Raw genomic sequence first — 20,457 nt, forward strand, 5'->3', positions numbered from 1 at the left:
ATTCCAAATGGTCTCTTTAGGCCCAATTACACATCCTCTCTCAAATACTGACATCTATGTATATTGTTCATGTTCCCGTCTGCAGGGCATACTTACTGTCCAACTGAGTATATGGAAAGAAATTTCCAAAGACTGTATGCCAGGGTGTCAAATTATCTCATTTCCGTCCTTGCCAGCTGCACAGTGAAATTGTGCAGTAGCATCACGCTTTCATCAACTGGCCAGCAAAGTTTAAAATTTTATGTTTTCCATCAGTACCTGTATGAATAGCAATTTGGTGCCAATTTGCACAACTCCTTCATAGCACTTCTTTTTTTGTGACATATTACATATATATTGTTACATCACGGAAGTGCTGTAACAAATGTATATGAAAAGGGCCACATGTGGAATCGCAGTTTGGGAGAGTCTCGGTGCTCATTTCGTACTTGAGTTGGATACATAGGGTGAAAAGTTGATGTTGAAGCCTGGATCAGCATCCATTTGTATGGCCATTTGAACATTTGTCTCACTGTAGCTATGTTACTGTATATTAAGCAAGATTTGAACAATGAACTGGAACAGGTGCCCAGGTTAATTGTGTGAATTGATTAATAGGAAAAGATTATAGTTGGGCTGAAATAAATGCACAGTTAATGGCATCATTTGTACAGCTATGTGCACATTCAGATTTTACGTGCAAAACAGTCACCCTTGTTCAGATTGCACATGCAAAAAATCAGGGCTTGAGTGAGACTGATAGTTAAAATTTGGTTCACATGCAGAAAATCACGTGTGCATAGGAAACTATGTTTCATAGAAAAGCATTGAATTTTAAGTGCTGCATCTGGATGTAGGCCTAATTAAAAAACTGGTAATTACTGTTGATTACAAAGGGCTGCAAAATTAAATTTTTGGTTAGGGCTTTTAATCTTGAAAGGAGATTTTTATTAATTACTGGCCTCTGTTGAATAATGTGAAGTTAGATTTTGGCCATCATGCATGAGAAAACTGTAATAATGCTATTAAGAACTGTCATATTTATACAATAGTAAGACATTTTAGTATATTAATAAAGACGTTTACAGCTATACTAGCAACTTGTAAACTGCTCAAGTAGACAAAATCAAACAGCATTTATTTGGTTGTAGACCTTATCACAATTTAAGTTCAACATATTTCAGTACGACTTAGTCTTCAGTTGAAAGTTTATCTTCAAGATTTTCTTCTGTGCTGTAGCTACATATTATCTCCTTTTAGAGACCATCATCCCTTCATCCCACCTGTCTTGATGCTGTAGTTCTATTTATTTCATGTCTTGATGAGTCCTTTCTCCATGTTCATCAACATATCTAAGATTGTTGGAGAAGAAGTCAAGGTGGCTATGAAGGAAATAGGTTTTAAGGCTTATATTGCATCCAAAAATTTTCAGAGCTATCAACATATTTTCCACCATGGCTATAAAATCTGTGTGTTTACCAGTCCCTAAGAAATTGTCAACCACATTCTTAAATATTGTCCAGGCCAGTCATTCTTCTGGTGTTAATACATTCTCAGATAATTCAAATTCTAATGTTTGGTTCGACAAGTAATTCCTTTTAACTTTAGCCTCAGACATAAAAGGAAACATGTAGTTTATTTACATAAAACAATCACCATCTGTGGCAGTGCTTTGGCAAACTGTTTCATGATTACCAGTTTAATATCAAGAGGTAGCAGGATGATTTCTGTCATTGTACCAAAGATTCTCATATATCACATTTTTCTCTGCAGGATTCATGATTGTTCTGGTAGGCCACTCTATTTTACTCCAACGCTGTTCGCTGACATGGCTACCCCAGAGGCACAGGAAACAGCATTCCTATTACTTTTGGATCTCCACATACAACACTTTGGTGTTTTGAGATACCCACATCTCCTCCCCGAGTCATTAAGTTCTTCTTGTGTAAACTGCTCTGGTTGTCGTTTTGTGGGTGTGGAATAGGCAGGATCTAAATTTTCACTTGATGATGCTGGTGGTAATGTTGAAGATTCTATAGTAGCGGGTGTTTCAGGCACAGGAATGTTAGGACCATTTGATATGAACCTTATGGTTGAATTTTAGGTTTGGGTAAACAGTTTGTTTTGTACTGTTCTTGATAAGCCTACCCACTTTCACCATACAAAAATAGCAATTATCTTCATGGTTTTCTTGTTCTCCATATGCCAATGGAATCCTGGATGGTAAAGATTTCTTCTTGCCTTGTGTCCATTTCCTCAAAATGCATGCGTGACAAGCAGGATGTAGTGCAAAATGTTTGACCTGGTCTCCTAACTTTATACCGAAATAAGACAGGTATGCTCTTTTGATAAATGAGGTCATGTTCTCTCTCCTGCTTTTGAGAGTCAGAGAGCTGTAGATGTAACAAAATACATCAAGGTCGTTCACACATGATCTTCTTGATGAAGTGGCCATTATTAGGCTGATTTGAAATAACCTGGTAATGTTTACACACAAATTTCACTTCAAATTTACACTCAAATGAGTGTGATGTGTTAATGCACTTCTAAACAACTCAAGAAGTATCAATTTTTCCACAGCTGATCGTGTTGAATCACTTTATGATCTATTGCAGTGTATATTATGCGGAAATTTAAAAATAGGAAACTTCATGAATTATGAAATAACTGTAGGTCTTAGAAGAAAACATTACATTTTCATAAAGTGTGTTAAAAAGCCACTCTAATTAGCCCACTTTCCTGTAAAATGCCAAAACATCACAGCCATGTGTTATTTTCTTGTTTGTACATTAAAGTTAAATTCGACTATACAAAATGATGTTCTGTTTGATTGAGCATGTAAACTTTTATGGGGGGGGGGGGGGCTAGATTTTTTTCCAGGGGCACACTATAATACAATTTTTTGATTTCTGGGTGGGCTGGAGGGGGGGGGGGAGGTTGACTTTTTTCCCCAAGAGGAACATTTCACCACCAAACCCATCCCCGATTATGGTGTAAGAACAAATAGACACAAATTTATGTGCTTTTAGAGAGTGGGATGCATCTGTAACAGGAAATATGGAGATATCTGAGAGTTGGAGAATTGGGGTGAGTCTATAATAGGAAGTATCCCAGAGTGGGTATGCAATGCATCCTAAACTTTTAGTGACATGTTGTGTCATATTGCACAACATGACAAATACTGTTCTGGATGACATGATCTCATATGTCATATTGTATAACATATTATGTACGTATCATATTACCTTACTTGTGCATACTCATGTGTGCTAATATAAGGGATGTTAAAAAAGAAACAAGCTGGAGGCATGATTAAAGAAACCAGTACCTGTATGTTAGAATTACTGACCCTGGCTGTTGAGACACTTGTCCCACTGTGACACAAGGCGGTGAATGGCTCTGTCATAAAATTCCCAGGGCTGCGATGTGAACCAGTTCCGCACATACAGCTGGATCTCATCGTCTACAGGAGTGCAGGAACGGTTATGCTGACGTTCTTCTTAAACCAAGATGGCCCCCTTGTGATTCACTTCCTGCGGCATGGGACAACAGTGAATACCCAGCGTTACTCACAAACCGTGACCACCCTTTGCCAAGTGATCAAATCAAAACTACTGGGCAATCTCACACGTGAGGTCATTCTGCTCCACAAAAAGGCAAAGCCTCATATGGCCAACACAGTCACAGCACTCATGCAGAAATTCAAACGGGAGGTTCTTGGCCACCCTCCATACAGTCTGGACCTCTCTCCCTGTGATTACTCCATTTTTGGTCCCCTTAGAAAGGTTCTCAAATGATTCACCTCGGATGACAATGTCCAGCTGTATGTGCGGAATGGTTAACATCAGAGCCCCGGGAATTTTATGAGACAGCCATTCACCACCTTCTATCACTGGGGGACAAGTGTCTCAACAGCTATGGTAAATACTTCTAACATACAGGTACTAGTTTCTGTAATTATGCCTCCAGCTCATTTATTTTTGAATGCCCCTTATACTAAAAAGTAAAAAAGGAGTCATACATACAACCATAAACGTACATGACAGCCTGCCTTCGATTTTAAAAGACTAACACATAATGAAGGAATTGTGAAAAGTGTGAAATGTATAATTAGGTTTAATTTATCATAATATTTATATTTAATGTAGTCAGACAGCGTTTTTTATGGCTCAATATTTTGCATATAACCTGGGTTGGAAGTCCAAATTGTTTGCGCTTCATATCATAAAATGAGAGGGGGGGCGGGGGAGGGGGGGGACTTTAACAGATTTGCTGTTCATTTCTTTTCTTCAGGAGGTGAAATTTCAGTGCTGCTGCTGAGAGACACCTGCAGCAGTGCATACACTATCTTAGGTTTCAGAACTAACAGTTCCTTCATGAGGAAAGAGTTGGAGGTCATAGGTTGGGTAAAGTTAAAAATGAAGGGCAGGTCCCACAAACCCCTGGATGATTCGGTTCCCACATGCAGGGAGGATGTGGCGAGCTCTTCACAGCTTCTGGGTCCCTCTCATCGTAGGCTCTGAATGACCTGCTCTTCATTTTTAACCTTTTCCAACCAGTTTCTGCTTCCTTCCTGAGGAAGGAACTAATAGTTCCAAAAGCTGGAATAGTCTATGTACTACGAATCAACAACACTGAAAGTCTACTTCCCAAAGGCCTGCAATTCTGCCTCATACTTTTATTGTTTTCTCAAGTTAATTTTTATTTATGCACAAATAATATGAGTGTTACTCACATGACTTTAATATGTCCCACTTGAAAATAACTGGTCTTGAGAGCGATAAAGAGATGCTGTTGTGATGGTACAAAATGTGTTTATTTTATTCATTATTTGACTATGGCAACATAAGTTCTGTGGCAAGCGCACCTTATCTCGTGAAAAGTATTGAAGCTTGACTGAGCAGCACTTTTTTACTAATCTCACTACAATAACTCTTCAGAAAGTCTGTTCAGATTAATGACCTCTACATACTATCACCAGTGGTAAATTAGGCCTCAGAACACTGTCAATTTTAATATTTACTCTATAACTTGTTGCATATGGATACCCATCCTTCACCACTCAGCACCATTTCCTTAGAACTGCACTGATGCTAACAGCTCCTTCAGTGCTTACTATGATCACACAGTTACATTGACATGAACTTTTGTTCTTGTCCTGTCATCATTCCCTTTCCACAATCCAACAGCATCTGTTCTCTTCATTGCTTTGACTTTAGATTTTTCCAGTCTTCCACTTTCTTTTCATGTGTCTAATCTACTTTTTATTTTGTTCTTACTTTCTGACTATTTGCTTTATATTCATGGTCCTTCTTTTCCAATTACTCCCTGCCCATCCTTGTTTTCCAGACAGATTCAGCCATGATTGACTTGTGTACTTGTATTCTTATCTCTCAGCCTTAATTTGCCATCTTTCCTAACCACTCCAGGTATGGCATTTTGCCTACTTCTCCTCTCTCATCTATCCTCTCTACCTCAACTTTCATATCTGTACTTAATAGTGCTGTAGTAGTTGTAGCTGTTCATAATTATTCTGTGTTACACTGTTTTTCTCTTTGTTTTTTTATGTAATGGAAAAGAGATAAGGAGAAATGTGTTAAGTACAGGTCAGAAAATGAAACTGAGGATAATCATTAACATATTGGGTGGTATTAGTAGTATTTCAGTAATCTGATCTGCTAGTGCTTCCCTTTACCCAGATAAATATAGGCACTGTTCTATTGGTAAAATTGATTTAGTTTTAACCTGAATGCACAGAGGTTCCATCAAATTCCTAAAGTCTAACAGAATTTGAAATACACAAGAACAGTATTAACTTTTTCCCTAGACATTGAAACTAAAATAATACAGTTTTATATTAGAATGAAGAAATCCCTCATGTTGTTCATAATTTGTTCCATAGATTCAGATAGTGATACTATCGTGACGGCAGCATCACCTACCTCTGATAGTGACACGCTTGTGAGCTTTCCTTCACCTGCTTCCTCCTGTGCCACTTTGGTTTCGGCAGGGGGGCATGCTTACCATTGTGCTAGAGATCTTCCATATGACACTGTGGAGAAGAAAACTGTTAGTAGGTAAGTGAGACATTTCATTTACATTCGTAATATTACGCATGTTGGGATGCATAAAATCATTAAGTAAGAAGCCAGTTGTTTGAAGCCTCTTTCCAGTCCAGGTAAGTAAAGTCAGTAATAAGGCTTTGATAATCTGAACCAGTAACTCTGAGAAATGGTAAGGTAGGACTAATATTCATGGATGGAAATCTTGGGCCAATTGTTGTTTTAGATTGTGTGTGGTTTCCCTAAATCACTTTAGTCTAGTCTCAGAATATTTCCTTCAGGTAGGCCTTTGCTGTTGCCGTTTTCACAGTAATTGCCAAAAACTGTGCTTATTGCTTATATCCAGTGTTAACTGGGAGTTAAAACATTCACAATTTTTAAAGGTAATTGTAAATAACTATGGACCAAATAACATTTTGCTCTTTATGAGAAGTTACATAAGTCAGGGGCAAAACAAAGTATCGACTGCGATATTTTGGTGGGGATTTAAGGAAGATTAAGAATGTCAACATGTGTGGTGAGATGATTCTAGGACTATCATTAGGAGTACCTGTAAGTGCACCATGATAGAAATTAGAATCCTAGTGTTATCCAAAACTGAATACTCATTCATGATCCCTGCATCATTATTATGATAGAAATTAGTGTCCTAGCACCATCCAAAATTGAATAATCATTATTGATCCAACATCATCATTACACCAATTGTCATCCTTTCGAATTTCAAAGTTACACTATGGTTCTCACCCACAGATTAAAACTGTCATTCATATCACCAATCTGTTCACAGATACTGAAAGATGCATGCCATCATAGGTTGTGTTGTTCAAACCTAACTTGTCCCTGAGTAGGGATTTAAATCCTTCATGTATTCTGCTGAAGCTCTGTCTTTCCTTTCATGCTTTTTATTTATTTATTTCATGTTCACTAAAATTGAAGTTTTTTTGTACCTTGACTGCACATCTTGCGCTTATTTAACCTTTCAAAAGCCATCTCATTGTTGGCTATTCTGAGAATGTTCTTTTTGCTGCACCATTTGTTGTAGTTTGTATCATGTACTGGGAAGACAGCCTGTACATGTCCTGATCACTATTTGTTGCAGCCTAAGAATTTGGAGGTTTCTCAATATGAATGTAACCAAATGTTAATTAAACTTAGAACTTCTTAGCAAGCTGTCATACTACAGAAAATTAAAACACTTGATGGTTGTATAGTCATAATGATCCTACTTTTTAAAAATATTTTGTGTCTGTTCACTTCTCTCTCTCTTCGTGCTTGTCAGCCCTTTCATGATGGATATGATAAGACTTTCAAGCTCTCACTGAATTTTAGGAAAAGAGGGAATTTGTTTTTGTTCTGAGAAACTTTAGATATGGGTCTAGTCCCCTAAGTTAGCCAGACTTACCATTAAAGCAAATTCTTCTTAATAACTCTATGTTCCTGCTCCTTTTCTCATTTTATAGTATGTATTTGTTTGTTTGTAATAATACAAAGAATATTGAATTCACGATCTCAGATTAACAGCGGTTATTTGCTCCACTGGTAACTGAATAGAATATAGCAGTTTTATCATAGTTATTTCCTCCTTCACTCTTTAAGGTGTTCCGTGACTTATTTGATTTCCCTGAAGTTTCTCTTTCACAACAGAACTTACAGAACATGATTAATTAATTTTGAACACTAGTTCCTATGCAAGATTTAGTAAACTGGGTAACAGGTCATAAGTTTTAACATGTTATTTCAGTAAAATAATTATAATAACTACCAGCTTCCTCCAGATGCTATGTTGTGTACTGATATTGGTACTGTAACTACAGTAATACACTAATGAACTACTACATTAGACAGAAATTTGTAGTAACACACAACACTTCCTTTTGCCCTGATGAAGGCAACAGTGCTTTGTAGCTTGTGCCCCATGAAACACCAGAAACATAGGGGAGCAATACTGATCCATGACAGATCAATTGCTATCCACAACTCATTGAGTCTGGTTGCAGCTATGTCTAACACATGGACATCTCATTTAATAACACACTGGGGTAGCTCCTGATTGATACCAGGTAACCTGGGGCAACACAGTTGCCTTCATTTGTCTAGAGTCTTCCTGAAAGTATTTTGTCACAGTTTGATATTCCTGCAATGATACACTGTATAATTGTAGATACAAACTGCCTGCATGGTGAACAAACATAAGTGTATGATAGGGCAGTTGGTTCCTGTACCATTCACCATTGAGGCATGACAGGTTGAGGCAAAAGAGAGGTGAAGATTTCATTCTGTATTGATGTCTCCCACAAAAGAATACATCTACCTCCTTGCTGAACAGTATCCTATTCTATACTGTTCCTTTTCTCGTGATACGGGTTTCATTTAACTTTTCTTCCACTTGGCTGCATTAATAGTGAATATATTGTACTAATAAAATGTTACTGCGTGCAAATGAAAGCCCATTGTCACAAAAATAAAGACGCTTTGAGCTGTGCTGTTGCTGAATGTATGTGGCAGCTGGATTTCTCTCTTGACCCTTGGAACCAAGCAGCAGTCAATGCAGTCAATGCATAGTGGATCACTGGTCAAGTTGAGATTCACACAGACTGCTTCAGTGCAGAAAGTGATTTGTATGATGTTCTGGAACAGGAAGGACATTCTGCTCATTGACTTCCTGCCCAGAGGTGAACAAGAGGCTTGGATTGCTTACCGCAGGTGCTGTGCTGTTCCATGACAATACTCATCCCCATTTAACATAGTGCACAGCAACTGTTTTGCAGAAGTTCAGCTGGGAGCTGTCCCAACAATTTACATCTTTTCTTGCACCTCAAGAAATTCCTTTCCTCCGACCAATGTTTTGACAATGATGAAGAACTGCAGATGACCGTTACATGCTGGTTTCATTCACAGGTATCAGACTTCTACAACCCAGTAATACAAAAGTCGATACCCTGATATGACAAGTTACTCAATTCTTGTGGTGACTGTGTCAAAAAATAACTCAAACATTGCTGTACCTGTTGCCAGTAACTTTTTCGTGAAACTATGTTGCCTTTGTTTTTAAAAAATAGGAAAACTGACTTTCTGGATGTGCCTCATATGCAGAAGGGCTACATGTTGGATGACTTGCTTGTATCCTACTTGCATTCTAATGCAAGGTAACAGTATAAAAATTCCAAATGAAATATATAAAATTAAGTACTCTATGAAAGTTAACTAGGTTTTGCAAATTAACAGTTATGGCATCACATTAGATTGGATCATGCTATTTGAAGAGGATTGATTTGATTTGAGTATTTATACTGTATTTAATTTCATCAGTTAACATCTAGAAATAAGTTCCATATGTTCTGTACCTTCTGCTGAGAGCTCTTTTAAAGGCACATTCTGTTAAATCCTGCCTAGTCGTTGAATATGGGGTGTCTAGGAAACTTGCTTTCTTGGATCACTAGACAACATTTTAAGCAAATCATGTAAATGAGGCTTATTACCAAAAAAAAAAAAAAAAAAAAAAGGACAGTACTTAACATTGAGAATTACATAGATGTGTTGCAAACATTGGGCGACAGACAAAATAAGCCAGCTTCTTCAGTATATAAAATTCTTAATACAAATGAAGTAATACAGTTGATGCTTCTATTCAGGCTGCTAGTCTTGAAGCTTCTCTTCGACTGGGTCATGACCAGTCGGGCGCGGCGCTTATGTCCTCTTCACGTATAGGTCATTGCAACGTTGTCATCCTGGAGAGGGGTTCTGTCAGTGTGCAATTGGCTGACATTGTCTCACAGCCCTCTCTGCTCTGTCGTTCCCAAATGCTGTGCCAGCCCTTGACTTTATGGTGTAACATCTTCAACTTAGAAGGAAGGTTTGAGAAATGAAATAGCATTAACATTTGTAAAAAGTTGAAACCTTTAGTGGCAGTACATGTTGCAATGTGATATTATTAGTGAATGGGAAAATGTAATCTAATTATAACAAGAGCTAGTTAGGAATTGACTGTGGGCTTGCTTTGTGACATGCACTCAGATCTTCTCAATATTCATCCTACATTTTACAGTTGCACTGTTTCACTTGCTCTCATTCACATTGAGCAGTTCTAGCTAGCTGCAGCTCAATGACCAAGGCACTGATCGCTGTAAATCACTGTGGCATTCCAAAATTTGTTTTTAGATATCACTGGCTAGTTACAGTCAGTTCTGTATGCTTTAGGAATGCAGTCTGGTTTAGTTTATAAACTGTGTATATTTAATGTGAAAAGATTGTAAGTGGATACATATAACAATAATGGAACTTCTTGGATGGAACAGAACTTCAAATAAGGGGAAGACAACCACTCACTAATAGCGGACAGACGTGTATAGAAATATTTAACAGAAAACAGTAGTTGCAGCAGATTTTGAGATGTTGTTTTTTTCTAATAAAATTACACACAACCATACAGACACCAAGGCAAACATTATAGTGGTCACGGAGAAACTGATTATTGATTATCAGTTACTGAGAGCGGTTGCCTAAGCAGAAGGAAGTGGGGAGGGAGTAACAGCGTAGTGCACAACAGGTCTTTTGACAGATGATTTTGTAGCTGCACAACAAGATGAGTGGAGTTCAGAGGGTATAGCAGATAAGAGATATAAAAAAGGAGAAGGCATGGGATGGGAGGGAGGTGGAAGAGGGATGTGGAGGTGAAGAGGGAGACAGGGAGGTGATACTGAAAGAGAAAGGGTTGGGGGGGGGGGAGAGAGAGAGAGAGAGAGAGAGAGAGAGAGAGAGAGAGAGAGAGAGAGAGAGAGAATGTCCACATGTGGGGGGGCTGTACATGACCTGAACAGGGAAGGAATTGTGTGGACAGTAAACAGAAGGGAAAAGGTAACATGAGGCAGTAGGAAACAGTTTAGCAGAAGTTTAGGCCAGGGGAATTGTGAGATTGCGGGTTATGCTGGAGAGAGAATTCTCACATGTGTAGTCCAGAGAAACTTGTGCTGGAAATGAGTATCAAAACGACCCATATAAAGAAGCAGTCGTGGAAGTGATTTGTGTAATATTGCACAGCATGTTTCGCAATCGGATGTTCAAGTTTGTCATTTGCCACAGTTTGGCTGTGCCATTCATGTTAATAGACAGTTGGTTACTTATGCCTACGTAAAGAGTTGTATATTAATTGCAGCATAATTCATATATGGCCGCTATCACATGTGGCCCTCCTTTGCACTAGTTGGGCAATTCATGTTACTGGACTGCTGTAGGATGTGATGGGTGGGTGTATGGCACAGGTCTTTCATGGGCTGACCATAAGGGAAAGATCTAAGAGTTCAGGATTGGGAGTGGCATTTGGGATAGGAATGAACAGGGATATTCTGTAGGTTGAGTGGATAATGGATCGCTACTATGGGTGGTGTGGGTAGGATTTTAGGTAGGATATCCCTCATCTCAGAGCAAGAAGTTCTGGTGAAGGATGAAGCTGAGCTTTTCAAAACCAGGGTGATTCTGGGTAACCAGAGGAGTGCTGCTTGGTTGGTATTAACGGATTTACTGGTGGCAGGAGAAGGAGATGCCATGAGAGATCGGTTCATGGATGAGCTGGATATGACACCATCTGTCAGTATAGGCTCTGGTAAGATTACTGGTGTATTTTGATAACTCCGGCTTTCTGCTGTAGAAGTGATGTTAATGGTTGTTGAGGCTGTGGGGAAAAAACTTTTCAACATGGGACAGGTGACAGCTGTCATCGTGGAGATACTGATGATGGTTGGTGTACATGATATGCGCACAGATGCCTCGTACACTCACATAGCACCATCCTAAGCAAACATATTTATGGGCTCTGTGGAGGACTCATTCCTGTCCACTTCGCCTGGGTCTTCTCATTTCAACAAGCCAACCTCATAGATGTCAATCTACATCTCTCAGATGGCTCCATAAATAAATCTGTTCATATCAAGTGCTCCCACCAACAGTAGCTTCACTTTGACAGCTGTCATAACACAAATGACTTCAACTGCAGCTTCACTACTTGGGCCATTTGGATACTCTTTTTCCAGCACTACGCAAGTGGGAATTTTATCTCCAACACTGTCTGCACTACTACGATCCCCCTGTCCTGAACCTCTGCTAAACTGTATCCCTCTGCCTCACCTTATCTTTTCCCTTCCTCCTTGTGTTCACACCACTCCTTCCCAACTGGATCATGTACTGCCTTCGCCCGGCACTCTTCCTTCAGTTTCCCCTGCCCTGCATGCGGGCATTCTATCTCTTTCTCTCCCCCTCTTCTCCCGTCCAAACCCTCACTTCCTCTCGCCCCTTGTCTACCCTCTCCCTTTCACACACCCCACCCTGTCATTCTGTTCATCTCCACCTTCCTCTTCCACCTCCTTTCCAGCTTTACTCTCTCCATTCTTTACGTCTCTTATTTGTTCTACCCCCTGAACTCCTTTCATCTTTTTTGTGCGCCCACCAAATCATCTCTCGGAAGACCTGCCCTGCAGTATCCTATTGCACCCTCCTTCTGCACAGGCAGCTGTGTTCAGTAATTGATAATAAATTATCAGTCTTGCTATGGGTACTGTAATGTTCATTTTGGTGTCTGTATGGTGTTTGTGCTTATTGTAGGAACAGAGCAAGAGTTTTAAAGTGAGTGTATACTGTTTTCTGTTACGTTTATCAATGCACCATGTATCATTCTGCTACAGCTAAGTTTTACCTTCCCATATTTTACACATAAGTGAGTACATAATTTGTTTTGACCAGTTGTGCTGTGGCATTAGTGTACTGTTTTGTTATATTTGTGGAGTGTCCACATTTAAAAATTTATTTTAATTTATATTGAAATCCTTTAATTTTCTTTTGTGAAACCACATAAATACGACAAATATCAATGACAGTCATATTCGTTCCTTCTCTGTTGTAGTCCTGTTTTTTGACTAATGTATTTCAAATTATTAGGAACATTGTTCCAGGAAACAGTGATCTAATAATATTATAATTTATGTAGTAAGCAGTCGTGGTTGCTTATAAGCTGTAGCTTTTTATTTGTGGATGACTGGTTTCAATCTACTACAGAGAGAGATCTGATGATGATTTGTGTAGTAGATCAAAAGCAGTCATCCACAAATGAAAAGTAACAACTTAAATGTGATGATGACTGTTTACTAAATAAATTATGATATTTTTCACTCAATGGTTGGTTCACTTTTTCTGGTGTTACCTTTTCTAAGAACTCAGTGGCAAAGAAAAGTGTTGGAAAAACTTTATATTTATGCTTTTCCCTTACACTTACTTGATGAAGTGTTTTTGCTTGATAATGTCAGGTATTATCAACAAAGGAACTCTTGTCTTAGTTTCAACAAAAATATCTTTATGATTACAAGATTCATTATTTAAAGGAGCTCATATGTCTTAAGAGCATTGAGCAATGTCTTTTTTGTCAGGAACGTAAATCTTTGTAGCTGAATTACTGTCAGATACATAATCTAAATGCTTGGTGTGCATTCTTTAGTTGGTCCTTGAGTGTTGCTTGTGTGAAAGCAGGTGTATTTCTCTTTTCTGATGAAGGCTTTGCCCGAAAGGGTTATGTGCAACAGTCTTTTTTGTTGTGCCTGGCTCTTACTCAACCAGTATTGTTTTACTTATTTTATGATGGTCCTATTCCATCTGTTCCAAGTGTCTCCAGATGAGCATTAAAGCCATCTGGCTTTCTTTCTTAGCATCATATAAGACAGAAGTAGAGAAAATAGGATCCACTTATTCATTAGAAAATGCAAGGCTGTGTATGGAAGAGGCAATACCCATGCAATGTGATGAATTTCAAATTCAGCCCACATCTCCTACTGAAATTAGGAAAATAATAAATTCACTCAAAAGTAAAAGCTCGCATGGAATTAATGGCATGTCCAAGCAGGGCACTAAAAGCCTGTTCCCAACAGATAAGTAGGATCCTCAGTTGTATGTGTAGTAGCTCACTGAAATAGGGCATTTGTCCAGATAGACTGAAATATGTTATTGTTAAACCATTGCATAAAAAAGGGGATAGGCCTGCTGCAAACAACTACCGCCCAATCTCAGTTCTGACATATTTATCCAAAATTCTTGAACAAGTAGTGTATTCAAGATAGCATCATTTAAAAATGAAGTACTAACAAAATCCCAATTAGGTTTTCAGAAAGGCATTTTCAACAGAAAATGCTATGTATGCTTTCACTGATCAAATATAAAATGCTCTGAATAACCGAACATCACACATTGGAATATTTTGTGATCTCTCAAAGGCTTTTGACTGTGTGAATCATGAAATCATTCTAGATTAGCTTAAGTATTGTGGTATGAGTGACACAGTGCACAAATTGTTTAATTCATATTTAACTAGAAGAATGCAGAAGGCTGAAATTGACAGTACAGATAGTTTGAAAAAAATCAGCAGAGTCATCTAACAGGGGAGGCGTCCCGCAGGGTCTTGGGTCCCTTACTGTTCTTAATATATATAATAACTTGTCACTCTATATTCATGAAGAGGCAAAGCTTTTTTTCTGATGATACAAGTATTATAATCACATCCAATAAACAAGAATCAGCTGAGGAAATTGTAAATAATATCTTTGAGAAATTTATTTAGTGGTTCTCTGCAAATGGACCATTACTAAAGTTTGAGAAAGCACTGAACATGCAATTCTGTGCAGTAAATGGCATAACACAATTGATGAATATGATCTTTGAATGGAAGTCTGTTGCTAAAGCAGAATATTCAAAATTTCTGTGCATTGATGAGAAATAGAATTGGAAGAATCACATTGATGATCTGCTGAAACTGTTAGGTTCAGCTTCTTATGCTATTGGGGTTATTGCAAATTTTGGTGATAAATATATCAGTAAATTAGCCTACTATGCCTATTTTCATTCACTGCTTTCATATGGCATCATATTTAAAAGAAAAAGTATGCATTGCACAAAAGTGTGTAATCAGAATAATGGCTGGAACCCACCCAAGATCACCTTCTAGACATTTATTTAAGGAACTCATGATATTCACAGTACCTCTACATACATTCACTTATGAAAATTGTTATTACAACTCGTCCCAGTTAAAAAATAATAGCGAAGTGTATAGCTACAACAGTAGAACAAAGGATGATCTTCACTATTCTGATTTAAATCTGACTTTGGCACAGAAAGGGGTGAATTATGCTGCCACAAAAATCTTTGATCATTTGCGAAATAGCATTAAAAGTCTGACAGATAGCCAACCAACATTTAAAAACAAATTAAAATAATTTCTGAATGGCAACTCCTACTCAATTGATAAACTTTTAGGCATGAAGTAGTAACTTTGTGTTTGTGTGTGTGACACACACACACACACACACACACACACACACACACACACACAGGGAGCCATACACTGAAGAGCCAAAGAAACTGGTACACCTGCCTAATATTGTGTATGACCTCCGCTAGCATGCAAAATTGCTGTAACGTGGCATGGCTTGGACTCAACTAATGTCTGAAGTACTGCTGGAGGGAATTAGCACCATGAATCCTGCAGCGCCATCAATAAATCCATAAGAGTATGAGGGGGTGGAGACCTCTTGTGAACAGCATGTTGCAAGATGTCCCAGATATGCTCAATAATGTTCATGTCTGGGGAGTTTTGGTGGCTGACAAAAGTGTTTAAACTCAGTAGAGTGTTCCTGGAGCCACTGTGTAGCAATTCTGCATGTGTGGGGTGTCGCATTTCCCTACTAGAATTACTCAAGTCAATCAGAATGCACAATGCACATGAATTGATGCAGGTGATCAGACAGATTGCTTATGTATGTGTCACCTGTCAGTCATATCCAATTGTATCAGGGGTCGCATATCACTTCAGCTCTGCATGACCTGCGCCAGTACAGAGCCTCCACCAGCTTGAACAATTCTCTGCTGAGGTGTAGAGTCCTTGGATTCATGAGTTGTCTCCATACCTTATATGTTCACCCGCTCAATAAAATTTGAAATGAGACTTGTCCAACCAGGCAACATGTTTCCAGTTATCAACAATCCCATTTCGGTCTTGATGGGCATAGGTGAGGCGTAAAGTTTTGTGTCGTGCAGTGATAAAGGGTATACAAGCGGGCCTTCAGCTCCAAAAGCCCGTATTGATGACGTTGAATGATTCTATTCACTCACCATTGGTCCCATTCTTGTAGGATCTTCTTCTGACCATAGCAATGTCAGAGTTTTGATGTTTTACTAGATTCGTGGTATCCACGGTACACTCGTGAATTGGTCATATGAGAAAATCCCCACTTCATTCCTACCTGAGAGATGCTGTCTCCCATCACTCATGCGCCATCTGTAACACCATGTTCAAACTTATTTAAATCTTGGTTACCTGCCATTGTAGCAGCAGTGAACATCTAACAGATGTGCCAGACTGTTGTTGTCTTATATAGGCATTGCTGACCACATCGCCGTATCCTGCCTGTTTACATATTTCTGTATTTGAATACACACGCCTGTATCAGTTTCTTTAGTGCTTCGGTGTATAACTCTGTTGGAAAAATGCCTTTCCGAGATTGATGTTTGAAATACTGCTCTGTGATAGTGAAAAGGGAGAGATTGAGTCAATAATTAAATCAATGATGACTAAGGACTCTCATGGATATGATGGAGTGCCTAGCAGAATATTAAAGTACTGGCTGCATATGTTAGCCCTGCATTTGTAATTTTTCCATTAAGAATGGTCAGTTTCCTGAACAATTAAAGTACTTAGTACTAAAGCCACTCTATAAAAAGGGAGAAATGGATAATGTAAACAATTTTAGATCTATTTCTATGCCATCAATGTCTGCTAAAATTATTGAAAAGGCAGTTTATCTAAAGATAATTGATCATTTTATTTCACATAATATGCTATCAAATGTACAGTTGAATTTTAGAACTGATTTAACAACTGAAAATGCTATATTCTCTTTTCTCTGTGAGGTGCTCATTGGATTAAACAAAAGGTTTCGAGTGCTAGACATCTTTTTTTGATTTAACTAAGGCATTTGATTGTGTTGGTCACAAGATATTGCTCCGGAAGTTGGACCATTATGTAATACGGGGAGTAGCTCACATTTGGTTCACCTCTTACTTTAACAACAGACAGCAAAAGGTCATTGTTCACTGTGTTGAGAATGTCTATGACAGGGTATCTAAGTGGGGCATGGTCAAGTGGGGGTAGCTCTAGGGATCAGTGCTGGGGCCACTCATTTTCCTTATTTATATAAATGATATGCTCTCTATTATTACAGGTAATTTTAAAATATTTCTGTTTGCTGATGACACTAGCTTGGTAGTAAAGGATGTTGTGTGCAACATGGTTCTGTTTCAAATAGTGCAGTTCATGACAAAGGTTCATGGCTTGTAGAAAATAAACTAATGCTAAATCACAGTAAGACCCAGTTTTTACAGTTTCTAACATACAATTCAACAAAACCCGACATTTTAGTTTTACAGAATGGCCATATGATTAGTGAAACTGAACATTTCAAATTTCTAGGTGTTCAGATAGATAGTGAACTGTTGTGGAAAGCCCACGTTCAGGATCTTGTTCAAAGACTTAAGCTGCCATTTTTACTATTCGGAAGATATCTGAAGTAAGTGATAGTTCAACACAAAAAGTTGTCTACTTTGATTACTTTCATTTGTGTATCACTTATGGTATTATGATTTGGGATAACCCCACCCATTTTCAAAGGATATTTTTGGCTCAGAAACTGGCGGTTCGGGTAATAAGTGGTGTAAGTTTATGAACCTTTTGTTGATCCTTGTTCATTAGTCCGGGTATTCCGACATTGGCCTCTCAATATACACACATCAAAAAGAAGTTTTGCATCACCTCGGTTCTGAGAGTTCCAGAACCTGTACAGAAAATTGCAATAGAGATCAATATAAGTATCATTTCTGCCCATTTTATTGCTCATAGAAACCACACACTGCATGTTGTACCACCATACAGCAAGACCTTCAGAGGTGGTGGTCCAGACTGCTGTACACACCGTACCTGTAAAACTCAGTAGCACGTCCTCTTGCATTGATGAATACTTGTATGTGTTGTGGCATACTATCCACAAGTTCATCAAAGTACTGTTGGTTCAGATGGTCCCACTCCTCAACAGCAATTCGTTGTAGATCCTTCAGAGTGGTTGGTGGGTCACGTCGTCCTTAAACAGCCCTTTTCAATCCATCCCAGACATGTTTGATAGGGTTCATGTCTGGAGAACATGCTGGCCACTCTAGTTGAGGGATGTCATTATCCTGAAGGAAGTCATTCACAAGATGCGCATGATGTGGGTGCGAATTGTTGTCCATGAAGGCGAATGTCTTGCCAATATGCTGCCGATATGGTTGCACTGTCAGTCGGAAGGCGGCAGTCACGTATTGTACAGCTGTTACGGCACCTTCCATGACCACCAGCAGCGTACGTCGGCCCCACATAATGCCACCCCAAAACATCAGGAAACCTTCACTTTGCTGCACTCACTGGACAGTGTGTCTAAGGCGTTCAGCCTGACTGGGTTGCCTACAAACACGTCTCCGATGATTCTCTGGTTGAAGGTATATGCGACACTCATTGGTGAAGAGATTGTGATGCCAATCATGAGTGGTCCATTCAGCATGTTGTAGGACCCATCTGTACTGCACTGCATGGTGTCGTGGTTGCAAAGATGTACATCACCATGGATGTCAGGAGTGAAGTTGTGCATCATGCAGCTTATTGCACACATTTTGAGTCATAACACGACGTCCTGTGGCTACACAAAAAGCATTATTCAACATGGTGGCATTGCTGTCAGGGTTCCTCTGAGCCATAGTTTGTAGGTAGCAGTCATCCACTGCAGCAGTAGCCTAGGGCAGCCTGAGTGAGGAAGGTCACCGACAGTTCCTGTCTCTCTGTATCTCCTCCATGTCCAAGCAACAGCACTTTGGTTCCCTCTGAGATGCCTGGACACTTCCCTTGTTGAGAGCCCTTCCTGGCACAAAGTAATAATGCGAACGCAATTTAACTGCAGTATTGACTGTCTAGGCATGGTTGAACTACAGACAAGACGAGCCGTGTACCTCCTTCCTGGTGGAATGACAGAAAGTGGTCGGCTATCGGACCCTCTCCATTTAATAGGTGCTGCTCATGCATGGTTGTTTACGTCTTTGGGTGGGTGTAGTGACCTCTCTAAACAGTCAAAGGGACTGTGTCTGTGATACAATATCCACAGTCAATGTCTTATCGACAGGAGTTCTGGTAACCGGGATGATGCAAACCTTTTTTTTTATGTGTGTTTATATTCTTTACTGTTGTTTCTTGTTAATGATATCAGCTTATTCCCAAGAATTGGCAGCTTTTACTCAGTTAATACTAGACAGAAATCCAATCTGCATGTGTATCACACTTCCTTGACTCTTGTGCAGAAAGGTGTGCAGCATACTGATGTTTCGAAAATACGCTTGTGGCTCAAGAGGTACATTACAATGAACTACCACAAGAATTAAAAAGTCTTAGCAGTAATCCACATGACTTCAAATCAAAACTGAAGAGTTTCCTCATGGTCACTCCTTCTATTCTGTTGAGGAGTTCCTTGATAAATTAAGCTGATTCCTGTGTTATATTGTCGATTGCGTTTATGTAAACTTATGGCTTGTCTCTTTTTGGCTTCATAAACATTTATTTTATCTGTTATTACTTTTATGTTGTAATTTCATGTACTGATATTTTCCATGACTTTGGAGATTTGCTCTTCAAGTTGGTCATGTGGAACTAGATGTGTAAAATATATAAATAAAATATATATAGTGTAGAGAAAACTTATGTTAAACTGATACGTTCCACGTCATTACAAAATATTGTATACTTGATCTATGAAACAGGTATTAATGTCATGTAATGTACTTCTTGAACCACAAAAGTATTTTCTAAACATCTTGATCTGTGGCAGCTCAACCTCTGCCCACAATCCATGTACATTGGATGGAGCTAATTCCAATCAGTGAGCATCTTACTTGATGATCCTAGTTGTGCGTAATAGATTAGTGATCAGGTAACCTGGATAGCTGGTCAAGCATCCACGTGTGTGTGGAATATTCCTCAAAGCATTCTGACACAATTCTGAAGTGTTGTGGTGCACTGTTGTGTTGTAAAGCAAAGGATGCATATATGACACTACAGGTGAACAAACTGCTGCACACGAATGGTAAGTAGTGTTTGTTCATGAGAGACAATGATAGACATATCACAGCACCATTTCATCACAAATGAGCATCCCCCACATGAGAATACCTGTGCCACCTGTCTGAATGGTGTTGTTCTGGCAAGCACATTGTGTTGCTTCCTGCAGTTTTTTTAATAGATTGGTGCGTAAGTTGGTAGTGTTTTTCCGTGAGTTTAATAGACACAACAGATACACTTAACAGAGACATT

General features: G+C 38.9%; 1 protein-coding gene across 1 annotated transcript in view; it reads left to right on the forward strand.

Annotated features, from left to right (window-relative positions):
- LOC126173816 (oxysterol-binding protein-related protein 1-like) overlaps positions 1-20,457 on the forward strand; it is a 419,616-nt gene that overhangs the window by 135,417 nt on the left and 263,742 nt on the right. The window contains exon 13 of the mRNA XM_049920986.1: positions 5,882-6,056. Coding sequence (XP_049776943.1) covers positions 5,882-6,056 — 175 coding nt within the window. The remainder of the gene's footprint in view (positions 1-5,881; positions 6,057-20,457) is intronic.

Source organism: Schistocerca cancellata, chromosome 1, assembly GCF_023864275.1.
Source record: "Schistocerca cancellata isolate TAMUIC-IGC-003103 chromosome 1, iqSchCanc2.1, whole genome shotgun sequence".
Taxonomy (NCBI): Eukaryota; Metazoa; Arthropoda; class Insecta; order Orthoptera; family Acrididae; genus Schistocerca; species Schistocerca cancellata.